Raw genomic sequence first — 20,767 nt, 5'->3', positions numbered from 1 at the left:
GTCCCAGGCTCCAGATCTCTGCATTTCCAGCTGTTCCCCAGTGAATGTCAGTAAAGGAATAGCATAGTGATGATCCTGGGTCCAGTGTGATATTAAATTATGTTTATATACATGGATGCCTATCTGTTAGTCTCTATGCTATTATGTATGTCTGAATTGTTTTTTTTTAATTACTGGGGAAAAAAGTGCTGAGGAGTATAATGGATTGTTGAAAGATTCGCATTAAAAATTTAAGTAAGAGTTTTTGCATTTTAGAAGTTTCTCTCTTAGGTATCAGGGCAATGCAACTCTCCAAAGCAATTCATTCCCCCATGGAGACCAGTCTCCATGGTTTTACTCTTTAAAAATGATTTTTCAGAAATATAAGCAAAAGCCTTTGGGATTTTTAAGTGTATTTTTAAAGAGAGTTTAGCAAACTCTAAAATGAGATATATGTGTGGAATGTAAGTCCTTATGAACATATAAAAATATTTTCTGAGGAATTTGTCATGATGCAATATAATGACAACGACCATGGTATCATGTAGATTTGCAGGGCTTAGTGAGTTTTGTTTATTTAGATTGACTTCAGTGACAGTTTTGCAAATGTTTTAAATTTCCAGGTTGTCTTAAATGTACAAATGTTTCTACAAGTATTTCCATGAGGCATATTCTCAAACCTCCAAAATGTTCCTCAACAGTGGAAAAATTTTATGTAAGAGGATCATGGTGGGGAGCTAGCCTAGGCAAATATCTACAATCACACCAAAGCAGGTTTACTCAAATTAATGTTTCTGAGAAAAAATAGTTGTTCCTAACTTAAAATGGTGAAAACAATTGCTTCATTTATTAGCATGTGTCCAATAACATATTTTTAGAAGCAGTCCCTGATTTGGATAACCTTTGCCTGAAAAAATGCTATCACTATTCTTCACCTGAAGAATTCATTCGGATAATTTTTTTAAAAAGTTTTTATTTATTTATTTAACAGAGAGAGAGAGAGAGAGCGCGCACAAGAAGGAGGTGCAGCAGGCAGAGGGAGAAGGGGAAGCTGACTCCCCGCTGAGCAGGGAGCCGGATGTGGGGCTCCAACCCAGGACCTGGGATCATGACCTGAGCCAAAGGCAGATACTTACTGACTGAGCTACCCAGGCGCCCCCATTCTGATAATTTCTGAACATGTTTTCCTGAAGCTGCTTTCCTGATAGTAAGGAAGAGGCTTACTATTTTTTGATATATGTAAATTCAATAGTACCTCTTAGTTTTTTCTACTACCAAAGGTACAAAACTGGTAAGATGTTTTAACACTTTTCCCTTAGTCACAAAAGAAATGTATGTACAGATTAGAAAGTATAAAATATATAAATAAGCCAATAAAATTACAAGGACACCTGAGTGGCTCAGCAATTGAGCATCTGCCTCTGGCTCAGGGCATAATCCTGGGTCAGGGATCGAGTCCCGCGTTGGGCTCCCTGTGAGGAGCCTACTTCTCTCTCTGCCTATGTCTCTGCTTCTCTCTCTGTGTCTCTCATAAATAAATAAATAAATAAATAAATAAATAAATAAATAAATAAATAAATAAATAAATCTTTAAAATAAATAAATTAATTAAATAAATAAAACTACATAAAAATTTTATGTTAACTGTCTGATATATATCTTTCCATATATATATCTTCTGTGCCATAATTCATACACATGTACACTCATGCACCGAAGTGGAATCAACTGATAAAACTTTGCACAAAAACACATTAGGCAAAGTCATAATGGTTGACATTTGGTAGTATGGTTGGCTAAGAATTACTGTCTGATGTGAGTTTTCTTGAATTTTAAAAGTAAGTGGGATTCAAATATTTAAAATCAGATCTTTTTTCTTTAGGTTTGTCTGAGTTGTAATAGTAATGCTTTTGTTGTATTTACATTTAAAACATTCCTTCTAAAATTGTAGGGTTCTCACAGTACTTGCCAAGAATATATTGATGGGATTTTATTTGTGTGCTTGTTTTAATTGAACTGCTCAAATTCAGTTCTGAGGACTCTTCTATATGTTCTAAATAGCCATTGTTTTTAAAGCAATTATTGTTATTTTTGAAGCGATCTCTAATAAGCATATCTATCAAAAAAATAAACATTTAGCAGTGTGTTTTTTTCATGCGGTGGAATTAAGTATGCTTCTTGTTCCCTTGGGTTTTCCCATCTGATTTTCCCCCAGTGTTTCACAAACATCATACATTAATTTTATAATAAAAAAAACTATTTAAAAAAAATTATAGGTGGATCCATCCTCTACCTGATGTAGAACCACATAAAAACCCTGGACTCCAGAAATAGGCTTATTGCCTTTCACTTGGTGACACATCTCTGAGGTCAAAGTCCCAGTGTTTGTTCCATCCCTGACAAAATAGCATGAGTGGAAATTTGGTTTTCCTTTTTGGGTAAAGTTTCTACAGAGCTTGCTGATAAAGCTCTTTAATTTTACTCTCTGCAAAACAATTATTTCTGGAGCTAAATTGAGATGAAGCTGATAGTGGGTCTCAATTCTTCAACTTTAAAGCAGAAATGAGGGTCATAAAGACAGGGAGTCCTGAAATACTCTTCGAAGCACAGTCCCAGCAAGCCGAGGCAGCCCTGGGAAGTATATGCTGAAACTTGCAGTTTGCTTCTGCCTCTCCTCCACTTAGGCCATTCTCTCCTCCCGTGGAAGCCCACAGAAATTAGGGGAAGGGCAAGCAAGACTTTTCAGTTACTCTTCATTACAGCCTTGCAAAGTGGTTTTCTTTCAGGGAAAGCTCTCTCAGAATAAAAGAAACTTGACTGATGAGTCTTTGAAAAGTAACCTGGGGGTGCCTGGGTGGCTCAGCCATCTACCTTCTGCTCAGGGAGTGATCCCAGGGTGCTGGGATTGAGTCCCGCCTGGGGCTTCCCGCAGGAAGCCTGCTTCTCCCTCAGCCTATGTCTCTGCCTCTCTCTCTGTGTCTCTCATGAATAAAGAAACAAAATCTTTAAAATAAATAATTAAAAAGTAATCTGCATGAGACCTTTGTAAAGCCAGCCAATCCGAAGTCAGCCATACCCCCCTGATTGCTAGATGTGTCTTGAGGAGTCATCACCAGTACATCCATTAAAAAAAACAGGACATCTCATCAGTTCATATCCTTCTAGGAGTGGAAAGCCCTTTTGTAAGTGTTGATTGGCACTTGCCTTTCAACCTGTATTTATCAGGTATGCCTGATTCAGGTCTAATGCTTACACAGGTGGAAATACCTCTAACTAGCCGGCTCTCCCACATTTGCCTTTGGGCTGATATCCCAACCCCACGGGCCTTGGCAGAAATCACACTGCAACCCGAAGGTTCTGTGTTTGATTCCAGCTGTGAAAGTTCAGGATGAGCTGGAGAGTGTAAGCCTCATCTGAAGTACAGGAGAAATCTACTGGCACAGAATAAAAGCTATACTATTTATTAAGGTTATGCAAATAGCTGTTGTGCTTAGATCTCCGAGCATGGCTTTTTCTTCTTTTTAATGAGGACAATTTCTTCGTGCAATTGCCAAACTAAGGCAAAAGAAAAATTTCTCAGACTTTATGATGCTCTCATCAGATAACCAATATAAAATATCTTCCAGAATACTCTGTCTCCTCAGACCTTAGAGTTTGTTCTCGGGAAGTTAGAGAGAAATGAAGATGGCCTTAATAAATCTAGCTAACATTATAAATACAATACAGTGTTTCTGGTTATTTTTCCCCTTGGGGCAATAGGCCAGATATCACCAACAATTCATATATTCTGGCCTTTCTCAAAAATGTCACTGCAGCAAGAATATTACAGCTTAGCAAATTGTTGGAGAAATTCAGATGCTTCTTAGTAGTTTTGCCATAAATAAAAATCAGCTGCCTTCTGGAAATACCTATATGACACCTTCCATCAGTTGTTGAATTTGGACTAAAAAGAATCCCTTGAAGAGGGAAATGGTTTCCTACTAAAAGTGAAATCCCAGGAGCTCCAGGTGGCTCATTTGGTAGGGCATGTGACTCTTGATCTTGAGGTTGTGAGTTCAAGCCCCATGTTTGACATAGTGTCTACTTGATTGAAAATTTTTTAATAAATAAATAAAAGTAAAACTCCAAGGAGAGCATTAAAATGTGACTTTTGGCAGCCATCAACAAACAAACATGAAGAGTCATGTTTCAGCAGGGAGTGATGGGCAGGGGCATAGGAAGAGTTGTTTGTTTTATTTAGAGGTTTGTTGTTGTGGGTTCAGAGGTGTTTGTTTGTTTGTTTCTCCTCTAAAGCCCTTACACCCTTATACTGGTTTGCTAGCACTTGCCAGAACAAAGTACCACAGATTGGATGGCTTAAACAGAAATGTACTTTCTCCCAGTTCTGGAGGCTGGAAGTCTAAAATCAAGATGGCGGCAGGGTTGGTTTCTTCTGAAGCTTCTCTCCTCAGCTTACAGAGGGCTGGCTTCTCCCTGTGTCTTCACATGATCTTCCCTTATACCTGTCTGTGTCCTATTGCAATAGTGTCCACCCTAGGGACCTCATTTTAACTTAATTACCTCACCTCCAAATACAAACTTTCTGAGGTACCAGGGTTTAGGATTTCAACACCTAAATTTGTGAAGGACACAGTTCAGCCCACAACAACCCTGAGTCACGGTCTCCCTGGCAAATCTATAAGATGTTTCCTTTGGAATGGTACGAAGGGAAAGCGAGAGAGTGGAAAAGTATTCTTGAATTTTCCACAAGACCTGACTCGCTTTTTTTTTTTTAAAAGATTTTATTTATTTATTCATGAGAGAACAGTGAGAGAGGCAGAGGCATAGGCAGAGGGAGAAGCAGGCTCCCTGCAGGGAGCCCCATGCGGGACTCAGATCCCAGGACTCTGCGATCACACCCTGAGCCAAAGGCAGGTACTCAACCCCTGAGCCACCCAGGCTTCCCAACTTGACCAGCTTCTGCAGCACCATTTTTGTTTTTCTCTTCCTCCAATATAGAATTAAAAGGTGCACTAAGAACTTTTTTGAGAACACTTTGCTGTCTTCACCTATAGTTCTTTTTGTTTCTCCTAGACAAAAACATACCTCCATTCATTGGCATATCCCACCTAGGAAATCTCTCTCCCTGTGTTTGCATAAGTGATAAGAAGGAGCTGGTCAGTGAATCTGATCAATCAGAGGCTTCGCTGGCAGATTGAGATCACCTCCCTTTTACCGAGCGCCCTGCTGTACCTGACTGTACCAAGTGCAGACCTGTCCTCTCATTTATTCCTACCAGCCCTCTGAGGTAGGGACCGTTATCAACAGTATTTTGCAGATGAGATCATGGAATCATAGGCATGTTTGTGTGGGAGGGCCTGGGGTTTAGTACAAGGACTTGAACCCAGGTAGTCTCATTCCAGATCTGAGCCCTTAATCTCTTCACAGTACCTTTCCCTAGTCTAGCCAGCAAAGAGGAAACCTGTGGTTGGGGGTGGGGGGCGCAGCTAACCATATTTTCCTGAACACCCAATGCAGAGAATTGTCTCTGGGCTTCCTAGAAGACCTGGATTCTAGCTCCAGCTCAGCTAATGCTCGCTAGCTGATCTTGTCTCCTAGCTGTGTGAGATGGAAGAATTGGATTCAAGCCATGCTTCTCAGACTTCTAGACTGAGATTCATAATGAGAAATACATTGTACTGTGTATCAGTACACGCATGCACACATGCACTCATGCATACACACACACCAGTACACACATGCACACATGCACATGGATGCACAGACACACAAACACACCAGTACACACACATGCATGCGTGGGCTTTGTAACTGAACAAGTGTTCACAAAGCACACACCTACATGAAATACATGTGAATGCTCTCTGATACTTTCTCTTCTTCTCTCTCAGTTACTTTTTTTTTTCTCTCAGTTACTTTTGAAAACACTGATTGGGGCAGCCCAGGTGGCTCAGCGGTTTGGCGCTGCCTTCAGTCCAGGGCCTGACCCTGGAGACCTGGGATCGAGTCCCATGTCAGGCTCCCTGCATGGAACCTGCTTCTCCCTCTGCATGTGTCTCTGCCTCTGTGTGTGTGTGTGTGTCTCTCATGAATAAATAAATACAATCTTAAAAAGAAAAAAAAAGGAAGAAAACGCTGATTGTGACCTGCTCAAATGGGTCTGTCAAAAGCTGGCCTAAAAAAAATATTAAAAAGCTGGCCTAGATGACCCAGTTTGGACTCATATAATCCTAAAATCCTGTTAGCCAAGGTGGATGCTTCTTTGAAGCCTCTCTTATCTTAAATGCACAGACATTTATTTGAAGCAAATGAGTATTACATATAACAGAGGACAGCCCTTTACCTCCACTCTGAGCTGACTACATGATAGTAGTAATAATCACATCCATTTATTGTGTACCTCCCATGTGCCAGAGACCTAAAATGCTGCATCTCCTGTAGTTATGGGCTATAGGTATTAGTATCTCTGACTTACAGATGAGGAGACCAAGGCTCAGATTAAGTAATTTGCTTAAGGTCACATAGGTAGTATATGGCACAGCTGAGATTTGAATCGATGTCATTCTAATTACAAAGCCATTACATGCATTTCCTGTAAGGTAAGGGGCATAAAGGGGTCAGGAAGGAGAAGTGAGGTCTGGAAACTGCTGTAGCCAGATGCAATTGCTTCCCTAATGGGTCTGCTGTCCTTTAGGGTGCTAAGCCCCCACCATAGCAGTAATTAAAATCTGCACCTGGGGAGCATTTGCCACCCCACCCACCCACCCCAGGCCACCTCCAGACCAGTTAAATCAGTCTCCTGGGGTGGGACCCCAGGCCTCTGTTTTTCAAATCTCCCAGGTAATTTCTCTGTGTGGCCAAGGTTTAGAACCCTTGTTCCAAAATCTCAGTAAAATAAATTAAGATACTTTAAGGGCTTTTCCATTTTTCTTCCTGCAAACGAGAGATTTAGTAAAATATTGCCAAAACATCTTCAACTACTTTTATCAAGCTAAAGTACAAACTGTTTCTAGTTCTTTGGAGCACATTAAAAAAAAAAAAAAGATAATCTTGTATCTACTTTAAAACCAAAGAAAATAGAGAATGCTAAAGGGATGGATGGCAAGGTGTTCCAGGCACCTGACTATGATACTTTGTTTCTTGGCTCACATAATTTTAAAAATCATTTTTTATACAACTAGATAAGTCAGTTGTTGCATTAATCAGAAGTAAGAGTAACCAAGGAATCATTGGCCAAGGTCACAGGGCTCAATGTAGAGAGCCAAAGCGGACTAGGGTAACTGTAGATATTAGAAGGCATCACAGTTTCTTAATGGAAGGAGGCCTGTGTGGCTCAGCGGTTGAGAGTCTGCCTTTGGCTCAGGGCCTAATCCTAGGGTCCTGGGATTGAGTCCCACATTGGCCTCCCCACAGGAAGCCTGCCTCTCCCACTGCCTATGTCTCTGCCTCTCTCTCTCTCTCTCTCTCTCTTTCTCTCTCTCTCTCATGTGTCTCTCATAAATAAATAAATAAAATCTTAAAAATAAAAAATAAAAAAAAAAGAGGCTCGGCTCCATGGAAGGTTTCCATGTTTTCACATGGATTATGGGAACTGTAGTGGAACCGAGGACCTTCCCTCCCATCAGCTCCTATAGGAACAAGAAGATGCCTTTTTACTAACTTCTCACCCACCCCAATCTTAGACCTGTGCTGTTCCAACCTGCAATCTCTGCGGTCCATTTGGAAATATAGCTGACCACACTCAGTGTCACAGTGGTCTCCGCAGGACTCTGCTGTCTCATACTGCTGGGTTTCTTCCGTGTCTCTGGAGGACAGGTTTAATAATGTTAAAAATATGTACAGGGGCACCTGGGTGGCCCAGTGGTTGAGCATCTGCCTTTGGCTCAGGTCATGATCCCCGGGTCCTGGGATCAAGGCTCCCTGGGAGCCTGCTTCTCCCTCTGCCTATATCTTTGCCTCTCTCTGTGTCTCTCCTGAACAAATAAAACATTTTTAAAAAGATATGCACAATGTTCATACTTCGGAGAATGAAAGTACAGTATCCCCTCAACAACAAAGGTCCCTTCTTTTCCGAGAGCCCCTGACAGATGACGAGCCCTGAGCACCCCCTGGGAGGCCCGGGCTTCTGTTCTGCCCTCAGTAACCCCACTCTGTGTTTGCTTGCAGAATGATGTGGCTGCGCTCCTGAAACCAATATCAGAAAAGATTCAGGAAATCCAGACTTTCCGAGAGAGAAACCGGGGCAGTAAAATGTTCAATCATCTGTCGGCCGTCAGCGAAAGCATCCCTGCCCTCGGGTGGATAGCTGTGGTGAGTCCTGTCCGTACGGAATGGCACCCCAGCTCCTTGTCACTTTTTTGGAGTGTTTAGGGGAACCTGGAGCTCCTTCCCCCTCAGAGCTCCTTCCCCTGTCTGTTACACTACAGGGAATTCCTCTCAGGGTGATCGCCTCAGGTCTTTCATACTCTGTTCCCAGTTCGTGCTTTGTGTTCTGAGCTATGGAAACGTCTCACCCACCTTTACCGAGCAAAATGTTTGCCTCCAACCTTCATTTAATATTTCCATGGCTTTTCTTCATCCTTAAGGCATTTTCTTTCTTATCCTCTTTTTTTACCTTCTATGCTTGGGTGACGGTCCTGTCCTGTCAGTCCCCCAAACCTGGTCCTTATGTCAAGGAGATGAATGATGCTGCCACCTTTTACACCAACAGGGTCTTAAAGGACTACAAACACAGGTACGTACCTTCTTTATCAACCAAATTTTCAATTCCTTGCTTGTTAGACATTTGTCCCAAAGCTTTAACATGGGTTCCTCCTGATTCCTACTAGTATACGGTGTGAGGGAAATACCCCATCTTTGCAGCTAAAGCAAAGTGAAAAGTGAGCTAAGTTATCCAGATAATGTATGTGCTTTAGAAAATCTGCCTCAGTTTCTCTTGTGATGATAAACTCTCCACTTGAATCTGTGTCGCTCCATACATGTTCCCAAAATGGGATGGTTTTGGGATGGTTCGTGATGGACTCGCCCTATAGGGCCACAGCTCTTTACATTGCCCAAAACAGAGTTGGTGGGTGAGCAGAGAGAAGAAAGGAGAAATCAGGAAGTGAAGTGTAAATGAGGAACAGAATTATATGTGACAATTAACCAGGTCACGAAGCGGGAAACCAGTGAGTGTGTTAAGATGAAATACAATTGGGGTGGATAGAGAGACATCTATAAAAAGTTGATAAAAATCAACTCAGTGCGGATGAGTTCAAACCAAGAGCTTTTGCTGGAGAACCAGCTTAAAAAGACATCACATTCTACACCACAAATAATAGATCCTAGAGACACTTAAACTGGTGTTGGAATTGAAAATGAGAACGAGGGATGTCGTGGGATTTCTTCACCTGTGATAGAGTCATAGCTGACCCTGTAAACAGCAGGCTAATTGTCATGTGGCTGATGGACAGTCACTCATTAAAGGAATGAGGCAAAAATAAAAGCAACAAAGTTCCATCCCTTGGGCACTGGGCTCAAGAGTGGGTCCTCTTCCGAGCCCTGGGTCGGCAGAAGTGGAAGTGCTCATCAGCCAACAAATACAGGGACTCTTGCATCTCACTCGCTGGCCCAGACTGTTCTGTTGGAAGGAATCTTGAGGACCAGGTCACTGGCAAATATTACATATTCAAAATTTGCATAATTATTTCCCTTATATTTTTCTCATATTTCGCAGGTTATTTTTAGTTTTAATAAACATTGAGTAGATATGAAAGTATCTATAAAATATATGGAAGTTATATTTATAATGCAAAAACATTCATATGTCTGCCACTCAGTTTAAGAAACATGGACTGATGGGATCCCTGGGTGGCGCAGCGGTTTGGCGCCTGCCTTTGGCCCAGGGCGCGATCCTGGAGACCCGGGATCGAATCCCACATCAGGCTCCCGGTGCATGGAGCCTGCTTCTCCCTCTGCCTGTGTCTCTGCCTCTCTCTCTCTCTCTGTGACTATCATAAATAAAAAAAAAAAAGAAACATGGACTGATAATTTTTACTGCAAAAAACCAGGCAGACTTGGCAATTCTACTTCTAGGTATATTTCCAAAAGAAATGAAATATGTTCACACAAAAACTTGTACACAAGTGTTCATAGCAGCATTATTTACAATAGCCCAAAAGTGGAAACAATCCAAATGTTCATCAACTGCAATAGATAGGTAAAATGTATAGCCATAAAATGGTATGTTATTCTGCCATTAAGAAAATGAAGTATCGATACAAGAGCAACATGAATGAACCTTGAAAACATCCTAAGTGAAAGAAGTCAAGTACAAAAAACCCTCCATATATTGTATGATTCCATTTATATGAAATTCCAGAATAGGCAAATCCATAGAGATAGAAAGTAGATTAACAATTGTCCAGGGCTGGGGAAGTTTGGGGAAAATGTGGAGTTACTGCTAATGGATATGAGATTTCTTTTTTGGGGGGTGATATAATGTTATAGAATTGATTGTGGTGATGGTTGCATGACTCTGTTGACCTAAATTACTGGATTATACACTTCAAATGGATCCCACTGTGTGGGATGTGAATTATGTGTCAATAAAGCCATTATATTAAAACAAAACAAAAAAAAAAACCAGCCACGGTGCTACACTCCCCTCATAGAGTTCAGTCATGCTGTGTTCAGGAAACAGGTGTTTGGTTCACCAGTTGTGCCCAGTGCTACAACTCCATGTTGCGTTAAGGACTGGGTGTTTCCCGTTTGTATGAAACCTTCTTACAACAGCACCCGCCTTACCACTCTAAAATTCTCCAATTTCATGACTTTCTTGGCCAAATAATTCAATCAAATTATTATGAAACCAGCCAAAGGATTTTTTTTTTCAATACCAGTCTCCTTTCTGAAAACACATTGTTTTTCATTTTGCATCAGAAACCGTGCAGAAAGAAATGGTCTCCCTCCACATTCATCACCTTGTTAGAGATCACATAAGGATGCATGGCCTGATTTGCTGGGTCTCCTCCCCATGGTCCTCTCTGCCCCATGCTGGAGCTCAGAGAGGGCACTTGGCTCCTCTTAGGAGACACCTGGGCCACTAGCCTATCAGAGTCCTTTTCAGAACTGGTTCATGGTGACTGAACTGGAAAGACAATTGGTCCAGGGTCATCCAAAGCCTTAGTTACTGGATTATCATGTTCCCACCAATCTTTTTTAAATTTTATTTTAGATCCTAATTCTACTCTCTTCCACCCTCTTTTATAACAAAGCGATTTACGCCATGTGGATTGGGTGAAGTCATATTTGAACATTTGGAGTGAGCTGCAAGCATACATCAAGGAACACCACACCACAGGCCTTACTTGGAGCAAAACAGTAAGTATCAAGCCCTCTGCCACCCTGGTAAAGAAAGGCCATAAAAATATTCATTCCCAGTAGCCTAGGAACTTCAGACTTTAAAATTTACCTCAAGGAAAGCATAAGATAAAATAGATATGTAGAAACTGTTTATGCAAGTGTCATTTGTCATGAAACAATCTGGAGATTGCCTATAGGACATGCAGAAAGAAAATGGTTGAGTTGTCCATGGTAAGAAGCCAACAAAACATTCTTTGGCTATTAAAAGTAACATATCTGAGGGACACCTGGCTGGCTCAGTTGGTAGAGCATATGACTCTTGATCTTGGAGTCATGAATTCAAGCTCCATGATAGATGTAGAGATTACTTAAAAATAGATTTTTCAAATACTTTTGAATAGTTGGGCAATCCTACTGATTTGAGTGAGCACTAAGATGATATATAATACATATAATACTGTGTGATAAAAATTAAAGGAAACAGGAAAGTTTGAAAATAGTTACAAGGAAATAGAATTATTAATAAAATGTTTCAATGTTTTATTTTATTTTTTTAAGATTTTATTTATTTATTCATGAGAGACACACAGAGAAAGAGAGGCAGAGACACAGGCAGAGGGAGAAGTAGGCTCCATGCAGGGAGTCTGATGTGGGACTCAATCCGGGATCTCCAGGATCACACCCTGGCACTAAACCGCTGGCACTAAACCGCTGAGCCACCCGGGCTGCCCCTGTTTCAATGTTTTAAATTTCTCTTTTGGTGTTCAAGATTTTTCAAATACTTTTGAATAGTTGGGCAATCCTACTGATTTGAGTGGTATCTTAATCATAGGATAAAATCCCAGCCTTTGAGATGTTGACCATGACCTTTACCCTGCCCTCTTCTTCCAGCCTGGTCCATCCTCTCATCCTACCTCTCACTGCTTCCCAGCGCTGCCAGACTAGTTGTGTGATCCTGAACACATGCAATGCTTAGGTCAAACTAAATCAAATTGTTGTTTCAAAGTGTGTAGATCTCAGATGCCTTTGCACTTTCTGCATGTCCCAAACATGCATTATGCTGTATGCCCTGCCCTGGAATGGATGTTTGTCCTGTATACTTCCTTCATGTCTTGAGTATAGCTCAGGCTTAGCCCTCCACTCATATGATTGGCGTTTGTACGTGTGTGTTTTGGAGGCTCTCCCTCCAAAACTAGAACCTCGTCTCTGTCTCCAGCGCCTAACACAGTACCTGGCATGGAGCAAGTACTCAATCAATGGTTTTAACCAAATTGTGAGGTAGGTTAAGTCTCTGCACTTCTTATAGAAGACTTCCCATGGAAACTTCCTTTGGTTAGAAATGAATGCTACCTTTAAATGGTCAAAGTGAAAAAAAAATAAAAATAAATGGTCAAAGTGGATGGTTTAACCAGATTGAATATTGAGAAAATGAAGTGGTATATTTATGAATTCCGTTCAGGGGTAGAATCATCATTCCCCTGGTGCCCGTACTCAAGCGCCTAACCCTCATCCAGAATGTTGATGTCGGTGAGGTCGGCTTAGTACCAACGCTGAGTTTGTGACTTTTCAAGAGAGTGTAGGACTTTGCTTCCCAACACTTCTGGAAACATTAACATTGACCCCTAAAGACTGATACTGCCTCTTATTTTCTACTTTGCCTGTGTTCTCGGTAAGCAGAAATGCACAGTTGCGAAGTACAACTAAGTTAATTATTTTTCTTCTGCCTGCAATATTATGATTTTTGAATATAGTTTATAAACACTTGAAATGTTTTAATAAGGAAAGATGTGTAAGGATGTGGGTGGGTGTTTGGGTAGATGGATTAGAATTATTTTCTGTACACTTCTAATGAGCTAATGTCTTGTTATAGATCAGTTTGTCACAAAGGGGAATGGTCACATGTTTGCCACAGAGGTAGGTCATCACTAGAGAGTAGTCAACTAAACACCAAGAGTCCTTGAAGTCTTATTATAAATTCATGGTAGATAGGTGGAAAAGGAAAGAGAACCTGTTTGTGGGAAATAATCCTGTTAACAAAAGCTAGCCCATTAATTTTCTAATGATGCCCGAGGAAAAGTGGGTGTTTAAATGGCTTCAGTACCTTTTACCACAATATACAAAGCTGAATAATGGTGTTCTGAATATATAAGATAAGAATAAAACATTAGGGGTGCCTGGGTGGCTCAATCAGTTGTGCATTTGCCTCTTGATTTTGGTTCAGGTCATGATCTCATGGTTGCAAGATCAAGCCCCATTTTGGCTCCGTGCTGGACAGGGAGTCTGCTTAAGATTCTCTCTCTTCCTTTCCCTCTGCCTTTCTCCCCTAAGAAAAAGAATCAGGGGATCCCTGGGTGGCGCAGCGGTTTGGCGCCTGCCTTTGGCCCAGGGCGCGATCCTGGAGACCCGGGATCGAATCCCACATCGGGCTCCCGGTGCATGGAGCCTGCTTCTTCCTCTGCCTGTGTCTCTGCCTCTCTCTCTCTCTCTCTCTGTGACTATCATAAATAAATAAAAATTAAAAAAAAAAAAGAAAGAAAAAGAATCAGGCAGTTTGGCGCCTGCCTTCAGCCCAGGGTGTGATCCTGGAGTCTCGGGATCAAGTCCCACATCAGGCTCCCTGCCGGGAGCCTGCTTCTCCCTCTGCCTATGTCTCTGCCTCTGTGTGTGTGCGTGTGTGTCTGTCTGTCTCTCATGAATAAATAAAATCTTCAAAAAAAAAGAATCAAATATTTTTTTAAAGATTTATTTATTCATTCATTCAGAGAGAGCGAAGAGAGAGGCAGAGACACAGGCGGAGGGAGAAGCAGGCTCCATGCAGGTAGCCCGACGTGGGACTCGATCCCGGGTCTCCAGGATCACACCCCAGGCTGCAGGCAGGCTAAACCGCCGCGCCACCGGGGCTGCCCAAATCAAATATTAATTATAGAAAAATAAACATAGTTTTTTTTACTTTATTCTAGAGTGAATACTTAAGTTTTCATTATGTTCATTAGAAATACCAGCCTTATAACAATGGCTTTCAAACTTTCAAAGGCAACTAATGGTAAGAAGTACAGTTCACACATGCACACACACACACACACACACACCACACACACACCTCCATAATATTAAAACAAGTTTCACAGAACATTTCTCCTACCACATGAAATGCATTCAGATATTTTTTCTGATTTCGTTTTTTATAAAATTTTTAATAAACTTTTTGATAAAATTCTGGCTGAGACCCACTAAATTGATTTCATGACCCAACACATGGTACATTTTTAAAAACATGTTATAAAACATAAATGTTATGTTTATACAAATGTGTATATATTTTATATAAAATATAATCCTTGTAGCAGGCATCGGGCAGCTTGGATTGCCATAATAATAATGGCAGCTATTATGTACTGAGCACATATTATGCTATGGGAGAATTTGATTTAAAATGGTAATTGTAGAGGTGCCTGGATGCCTTAGTCAGTTAAGCATCTAATCTTGATTTCGGCTCAGGTCATGATCTCAGGGTCATGAGATCCAGCCCCATGTCAGGCTCTGAGCTGGGTGAGAAGCCTGCTTAAGATGCTCCCTCTCCCTCTCCCTCTGCCCCTCCCCACTGTCTGCTCCTGTGTGTGTGCATGTGTGCTCTCTCTTTCTTTCTCTTAAAAAAAATGGTAATTATTGTAAAGCAAAATACCTGCTTTGCTTCTTTAAGGGTAAAGTTTTGGCCAGATATTAGAAGTGAGGAAGGATTATGGTCAGAAAGTGTTGGTTCAGATAGCATCCTATGTGCAAAACCTTTTAACAAGCTTTAAGACATATGTATAGAAATGTATTTCCTAATATTTTTATCTTCTTCTTCTAAGATTTGGGGTAAAATATTTATATGTATCTGTATATATATATATATATATATATATATATATATATATATTTTTTTTTTTTTTACAAGGTATGTTATAAAAATCATAGTTTTTCATTTTAAATCTAAATGACTAAAAACTCTTTAAAAGATTCCAAAATATACTCCATAGCATAACTCAAGCTGATTTCCCTTCACTTACTACGATCTGTTAACATAGAAGCAAAATGAACGATAAACGTCTATAGCCAGAATCACAGCATTCTTGCCAGGGCCGTTAGGATGATCTGCTCAAATGACCTTTGGGAGGAAAAATAAATAGAAATAACCCCACATATTTGCCCACTGATCACAACCATGCAAACAGTATGTATTTATAAGATGATAAGAAGCAAAGAGACTGTAGAAAGATGTGGTGTTGGCATTCCCTGATACTACAACATTCAGAAGGGTTAGGAAACACATTCCATTTTCATGGACACAGTTGAAAGGCTCACGGTGACTTAACATCTCCAGTATTTTAAGTAACCCTTCTTTTTTCTCCATTTTCAAATCAGATTTTGAGATTTGAGCCCTGTTGGTGGTCTGGGAGACCAGCAGCCTACTGCTCAAGGCTCTGGGCTCCCATGTGTGCACCCCTCTAAGAAGTGATCGCTCCCTCATGAGTCAGCAGTTGGAACTGGATTTGCCAGCTCCCACCTCCTGACATTCGCTCTCAGACCACAGCTGTGCCGGGCAGCTGTTGCTCCCTTCAGTTGTCAGAGCAAAATAGAAGGCTTGGAGGCCAGTGATTCTTGGGGCCCCAGCGTAGAGCAAGGGACTGTGCACAGGTGTGTGGGCACAGGTGTGCAGGCATTGGTGGGAAGTAGCAGCTGCAGGTCCATCTATGGAGAACTTGTTACATTTACTGTGGGAAATGGAATCTTCTCGTTCCTGCAAGCTTTTCTTCACCATGGCCATGGTCTAGAAGAACTCTGCACCAGAAGCAACTTGGAGTTTGCAGTGTCATTATTGGTGACCCCTTTACATACCTATATTAATTTACACAGTTTCATCCGAGCTGCAATTCAGATGCACTTTGTCGAGCAATCGGCCGTTTGGCAGGAGCCCAGTAGAGACACTGTTATTTGTCATCCCTTGCAGTTGGTCAGATTTGTAATATTCGTTGGCAGTTCCTGCAGAACGGATAACAAGAGCTGAATGGCCAAGGCCTCGGCTTTACACCGGAAATTACCGAAATAACTGAATTTTTTTTTCTTATGAATTGGCCAGATGGACATTCAGGACTATTATTCTGTTCTGTGTGGATCTGGCCAAAGAGAAGGTCATGGATGGGATTCCATGAAAATAGAATAAAATGTGGTTGCTTTCTTAACTTTCTGGTACTAAACCTGTTCATATGTCTTCCTGAATTAATTTGAATTAGGGAACCGCTGGGGTATAATGAGCTGTAGAGAGGAATAAAAGTACACCTAAACAATTGTGCGTGAGGTCTTGTGTGATGGGACGTGACTCTTGTTAGGGATGTGCATTCAGCACCGCCATGCTCTCCACCAGTTGTCAGTCATCCAAACCTCCAGAAAAAAATACAAGTAGATGGGAAGTGTGACAGTTATAGATGAGGTTATTTTTCTCAAAGCAAAACATTTCACCATCACTCCCTTTCCTGGGGGTAGATCTTTCTCTTCAGCCTGTCTCTCGGCGTAAAGGCCAAATGACCCTTAACAAAGCACAAGTGTAACAGTTTGCTGTGAGCAAATTAAAAGTCAGCCAGAGGGTATTCTGACATATAAATAATGTAGGTCCTGTAGCACATCATGAAATATGTATGTCTTGTAGGTTTTCCTGTCTTCTGGCCTCTCTGGCTCCCTCTTGATTCTTACAGTAGAAAACTGTTCTCCATGTTTTATCTCCAAATTTTCATTTAGAACTTGTAGCAAACCTGTGCCTTAACGGTTTAGTGACCAAAGTGAGTCAGCAGAGCCTTAGATGGTGTGTCGCTGGTCTGGATCACAAAGCTCCTTGATCTCTGCCATGGGGGCACAGGCGATGGAGAGTGGCTCTCTCTGATATACCTGACCGCAGCTGTGTTCTGTCCACTTAATTGCCCCTGGGTTTTTAGCTCCCTTTTGGGGCTTTGGGCAGTCCATTACTCTTATGCTCCTATGGAAAAGATCCAGGCTGCGCAGAGGGAATTAGGAGTACCATTGACCAACAGAGTCGTTCCAAATGCACAGATCGTGAAGTAAGCTTGGAATTGGCTTTGAACAGCCTGAAAGAAACTAGTGATTAAACAAACATAGCTGAAGCACCCACCATGCACCAGGTTCTGGGCAAGGTGCCGAGAATGCAGAAATGGATGCAAGACACAGTCGACACTGTTCCTATGTCCTGAGACTCCCATTCTGGCTGAGGAAGGTAGAAACAAATACAGCGTGACACACCAGTATGCTGCTAGGAGTAAACACAAAGCAGGATGCTTACAGAACATGGGAGGGACACACAATTCTGTAGGGCAGTGTGGTGCTTGGGCCAGCAACAGTCTGGAACTTGTTCGAAATGCAGAATCCAGGCTCCACGCCAGACCTGCTGAATCAGAACCTGCATTTTTAATAAGCTTTCCTCAGGTGGGTCTTTTTTTTAAGATTTTATGTATTTATTCATGAGAAAGGCAGAGAGATAGGCAGAAGGAGAAGCAGGCTCCCTATGGGGAGCCTGATATGGGACATAACCCAAGGTCCTGGAATCATGACCTGAGCCAAAGGCACAGGAGGCTCAACCACTGAGCCACCCAGGTGCCCTTCCCCAGGTGATTTATATGCATATTAAATTTTGGAAAACATTGCTCTAGTATATTCAAGCTGGACCAAAGGAGTCCAACTTGAGGGAGACTCGGGGGAGATCTCTAATTTTTACTCATTCATTTATTTAACAATTCATTTACTTAATAGCCATTTATTGGCTACCTACCATGTACAAGGCACACAGCAGACATTCTATTTATGCTACAGCAGCAGGTTTTAATTATGATGCAAAAATAAATAACAGTAATATAAGGCTATGTTGGAAAATAAGCCTTGCTAATTAGACTTCCTGGGTGGGCAGAAAGGGCCATAAAGAAGCTGACATTTGATATGGGTATTGAAGGATGAGTAGTTCATAGAGCCCTACATAGACAGTAAAGGAAGGGGCAATTCACAGGGAATTCGGTGCATCTACATAGGTCATGAACAAAGTACTTTGAGAGAAAATCTGTTACTTTTGCAGAGCTGAACATGGCAAGAGATGGGGCCAGGTGGTGCAATCTGTCTGTATGTCTTACCCTAACAAGATGATCCATATGTGATGTGCAGGGTTTCTTTCCTTCACCATAGGTTTTTGAGCAAAAAGCAAGCATACTGTGGGTGGTAATTTAGGAGGTGTGCAAGGTAGACAGGAAAGAGAGGAGATTAGAAGCCCTGATCCATGTTGGGAAGCTTTAGTGGATGTCTGGGGCTGGGGCAATTACTATGTGATCTGGAGGGTGAGGGTGGAAATGCAAAGAAAGAGATGGAGTGGACACCAAGTTGAGGGCAAAGGGTGGGGGGGAGAGAGAGAGAGAGAGAGAGAGAGAGAGAGAGAGAAATATATCAAACCTAAACACCTAATTTCCAATCTGGAAATCTGAGAGAATCACATCAACATCAGTACAAACAGGGAAATCCACAAGAGGAGGCAGTAGAGGAACAAGACAACCTTGGCAGGAGGCCTTCACCATGCTGTGTTTGGGATGCAGGTGAGACGTTCTGCATGGAGAGGTGTTGCAGGCAGGTGAAGTCACCAACTGGGAGGCCTAGGGATCACAATTAAATGAATCCAGAGACCAAAAAAAGGGGGGGGGGGGGCATGATGGAAGAGGAAACCCTAGGGGGCAGCATTTTCTGGAAAATGGAGTCAATAGGTCAAGGAGACAAGGAAGAAAGGAGGAGAAAACCGGAGAGTCCAGGGTCTCCAAACTCAAAGAAGGATGCCGCCATCCCTGTGACAATATGGAAGAGTAAGGACTGGGAAAAGGCTGCCACCATCACCTTATTGGTGGCCTTGATTTTATTATTTTGTTGAAGTGTCGTTGACATACAGTACTATGTTGGTTTAGGGTGTACAACACAGTGATGATTCAGCATTTATGTATTTACAAAGTGATCACTGCCATGTCTAGTGACCGTCGGCCACCACACACAGTGACTACATTCTTGACCATATTCCCTATGCTGTGCTTTTCATTCCCATGACTTGTTTTGTAACTGGAAGCCTGTGCCTCCGAGTCTCCTTCACTTGTTCTGGTCATCTTGCCCCTGTACCCATCAATTTGTTCTCTGTATTTATTATTTTATTTTATTATTTTTTTGTTCTCTGTATTTATGAGTCTGTTCCTGCTGTTTAGTTTGTTCATTTGGTTGTGGGTTTGTTTGTTTTTTTTTTTTTTTTTTGCATTCCACATGTGAGTGAAATCATGTGGTATTTGTCTTTCTCTGTCTGACTTATTTCATGTAGTATAATATAATCTAGGGCCACCCATGGCAAGCTCTCATTTTTGGTATGGCTCAGTAATATTCTTCCGTGTTTGTGTGTGTGTGCGTGTGTGTACATCACACCTTCTTTATCCACTCATCTGCCAGCGGACATTTAGGTTGTTTCCATATCTTGGCTATTATAAAGAATGTGGCAGTGAATGCGAGACCTCTAGAAAGTAGCTTCTGAAAGATTGGAGGTAGATGTGATTTTGTAGAACGAAGGAGTATGATTGACTTTGTGTAATGATCCCTTGATCATTTATAGATCAGTTGTCTGATTTAATAAGTTGTTGCTTTTAGCTTCAATTTCTGCCTTTTGAAGCTTGTGGATTATTTGATGGTTTTATTTGTACTTGAGTTATATCTTCGGTAGAGTAAGTATAGGTCAAAAATAAATATCTACAGGGGCACCTGGGTGGTTCAGTCAGGTGAGTGTCCGACTCTTGATCTTAGCTCAGGTCTTGATCTCAGCGTGGTGAGTTCAAGCCCCGTATTGGTCTCCACGCTGGGTGTGGACTTTGCTTAAATTAAAAAATTAAATAAATAAATAAATACAATTTCATACACAATAGTTTAGAGTTAGCTGCACTATGATGCTCTAAGTAAGCCTTTTATATTTAAAACTATGTTTATCATTTCCTAAGTATCTTTGAGTTTTATTGGTGGCTGATAAAAATATATAACTTTTTTAGAGTTTTTAAATTTTTCTCTTCCTAAATCAAAAGATTAGTAGCTTTTAAAAGTGCCAACCTTAACAGTCAACATTATTTTAGGAGGGCCAGGGTGGCTCAGTTGGATATCTGCCTTCAATTCAGGTCATGATCCCAGACTTCCTAATTACCTCTCCCTCTGCTCCTCCCTTGCTCATGCTCACTGTCTCTCTCAAATGAATAAATAAGAAATCTCAATTTTAAAATTTTTTGTTTTGTTTTTTTAATTTAAAATCAATTAATTAACATATAATATATGATTGCTTTCAGAGGTAGACTTCAGTGATTCATCAGTCTTATATAACACCCAGTGCTCATCACATCATGTGCCCTCC

The 20,767-nt window shown here is 41.3% G+C and overlaps 1 protein-coding gene across 1 annotated transcript in view; it reads left to right on the top strand.

Moving 5' to 3' along the window:
* Window positions 1–20,767, top strand: part of CAP2 (cyclase associated actin cytoskeleton regulatory protein 2) — a 138,212-nt gene that overhangs the window by 92,640 nt on the left and 24,805 nt on the right. The window contains exons 5-7 of the mRNA XM_055323414.1: window positions 8,146–8,289; window positions 8,628–8,713; window positions 11,235–11,340. Of these exons, the coding sequence (XP_055179389.1) occupies window positions 8,146–8,289; window positions 8,628–8,713; window positions 11,235–11,340 (336 nt within the window). The remainder of the gene's footprint in view (window positions 1–8,145; window positions 8,290–8,627; window positions 8,714–11,234; window positions 11,341–20,767) is intronic.

This window comes from Nyctereutes procyonoides, unplaced genomic scaffold (assembly GCF_905146905.1).
Source record: "Nyctereutes procyonoides isolate TBG_1078 unplaced genomic scaffold, NYPRO_anot_genome, whole genome shotgun sequence".
NCBI lineage: Eukaryota > Metazoa > Chordata > Mammalia > Carnivora > Canidae > Nyctereutes > Nyctereutes procyonoides.
This window is presented reverse-complemented; position numbering and strand designations above follow the sequence as displayed.